General features: G+C 56.8%; 1 protein-coding gene across 1 annotated transcript; it reads left to right on the plus strand.

The window, feature by feature from the left end:
• Positions 1-418: 418 nt before the first annotated feature.
• Positions 419-2,273, plus strand: GGTG_04124 (hypothetical protein; the record flags this gene model as incomplete). The annotated part of the gene is made up of 5 exons (XM_009221916.1): positions 419-780; positions 876-893; positions 961-1,113; positions 1,224-1,870; positions 2,059-2,273. The coding sequence occupies 5 exons, from the start codon at positions 419-421 to the stop codon at positions 2,271-2,273; spliced, it is 1,395 nt and encodes a 464-aa protein (XP_009220180.1).
• Positions 2,274-2,299: the final 26 nt, after the last annotated feature.

Consider the following 2,299-nt stretch of genomic DNA (forward strand, 5'->3'; position numbering starts at 1 on the left):
TGAGTTTGTCGCTTGCGTGTGGGCAACTTGCTTCGACAACAATGAAATGCGATTTCATGTGTGATTCGCTTGTAAAAAACGCTGCTCGGGGCCCAATTCGGATGGTGACGGCACATGTGGCAGCGGGGGTGGGGGCATTTAGGCGGCTCCAGGGCATGCAGGTCGGCCTGGGCGTGTACCGTACCTACCGCATTCGCGTGGTGAAATTTACCTATGTGCCGGGTCCTACCTGCCTATCAAAAACCCTTTCCCAGTACTCGATGATGAAACCCCCTTCAGCGAGCAGGATGAGGGCTTGGGCCCAGAAGTGCCTCAGAAGTGCCATCTAGACGGCGTCGCCCCTGGACATGTGCCCAATTCCGAAAATACAACTAGAGACCCGGGCGAGGTGATGGAAAAGACGAAACCCTCGCCACCCATGCATCTCAGGCGTTCCTTCGAGGTCCGGTTGGTACGAGAACGGGGCGAGCCACATGTCGATTTCCATTTTTACGACCATAACGATGGTTATGCAATCGTCTGGGAGCTGCTACTGGGGAAGAAGGGCGACAGAAGGGTGGGAGCTGGGCGTCTACTGGACCACGAATGGATAGACCTCGAGCTCCTCCGAAGTTGGAAACAGAAATGCCTCGCCACACACGGAGATGAAAGCAGCAACCCCTTTAGAATCCCCCAGGTACTCCCGGCCTGGTTGATTGACACGGTCGAGAAGCGGCTCGTGCCCGGCACGACGGCCGGAACCCCTGCGGCGGCGCCGCCCGGCGGTGGTCAGAGGACGTCGTGAGCCCTGTTTCTGGCTCCTCCAACTCCAGAATTGCCGACGACGCATTCGCAGGCCTGCTTCTTGGTCACCTAAACATCAACTGGCTGGATAGGGTATTAAGAGAGTACGGGTGTGTACAATGTGCCACTCGGATACGCAAAGCCCTTCCGCACTTACTAGTGAAACAAAAAAAACAGATCAAGGAATCTCACATACCCGGAGGATGCACTTCCTGGCATTTTGGGGCTCCTACCCCTCTTCTGGCGGTCCTTCCCCGGCGGCTTTCTGTACGGCCTCCCCGAGATTAACTTTGAAGCCGCGCTTAGGTTTCGTCGAGCACGCCAAGCCGCGTAAGAGCTCCGGAAATCCCAAGACACATCTTTTTGGCCTGGCCTCTACCCTGCCGACGTGGTCGTGGCTGAGCCTGCAGGGCTTTGGCATGAGGCTTGTCCGCGGCGAGACATACGGGCTGGAAACGCGGGTATCAGGCAATCCCTATAACCCAGTGGTACACTCACTGGACCCCTTGCCACATGAACCGACGGCCGATACGACCCCGGTGGCACACAGTGACGGAGCGCGCAGGGGCCGAGTATTATATGTGGAGGCGCGAGGGCTGGGAGAGGAAGGAGTTCGACGCAGCAAAGCACATGCTGCAAGACGAGTGCGAGTACAACGAGGCGGGTATGATGCCTATAATCCCGCCCGAAGGACTGGGAAAGCACATCTACAAACACCCGGGCCTCCCCGGGAAAGAGTACTGGGCCCCGCTGCCTTTGGGCTCCGAGGAGACATGCCAGCTTTCCAGCAGCCCGCCCCAGACACCCTACATATTATGCGTGACGAAGAAGGGCTGGTTCGCGGTCGAGCGGGTCCCGGACGTGAGCTCCGCGGATGAGAAGATAGTGGTTGATGGGCGCCACGTCGGACGCCTCAAGGTCCAGTGCGAATCCGACAAGGAGCTCCTCCCCATGGCCGGCGACGAGGACGCCGAGAAGGTCGAGATAGAGCTCGTCGCCATCTGCCGCAAGCAGAAACCCGTCACCAAAGGTCCGGAAGAGACTGGCGACGCTGCGCAACCCACCGTCACCTATTCGGAATCCTATGGTGTGCTCTGGGTCGAATGGAGAGGTGGCGTTGTCGCTTATCGTCGGGGGTCGGGATATATTTTAAGGGATTGGTGGGAAAAGCATCAACTCGAAGATGTTCACTTGATACTGGGCCGATACTAGGGCATAACAGGTTGGCGTGGGTAAAGCTATATAGTAATCAAAGCTCTTTATCTATTAACGTAGTCAATCCGAGATACAGAAGACTCCTCCTCTCTTCTCAGTGCGCTTCTCACAATCCCTACGGAGCCGAAAAGGCCGACTACAAGTACTCACTCAAGACCTGCACCCTCGTCTTGGCCACTTCCGACCCGTTATCACCCTCGCCCATGAAGCGCATGATCTCGATCATCCGGTCTAGACAGAGGATGTGCGTTGCATGGTCAGTGCGGATGTTCTAGTACCGGACACCTAAAAAAAAAAGAAG

The sequence above is a fragment of the Gaeumannomyces tritici genome (assembly GCF_000145635.1).
Source record: "Gaeumannomyces tritici R3-111a-1 unplaced genomic scaffold supercont2.2, whole genome shotgun sequence".
Taxonomy (NCBI): domain Eukaryota; kingdom Fungi; phylum Ascomycota; class Sordariomycetes; order Magnaporthales; family Magnaporthaceae; genus Gaeumannomyces; species Gaeumannomyces tritici.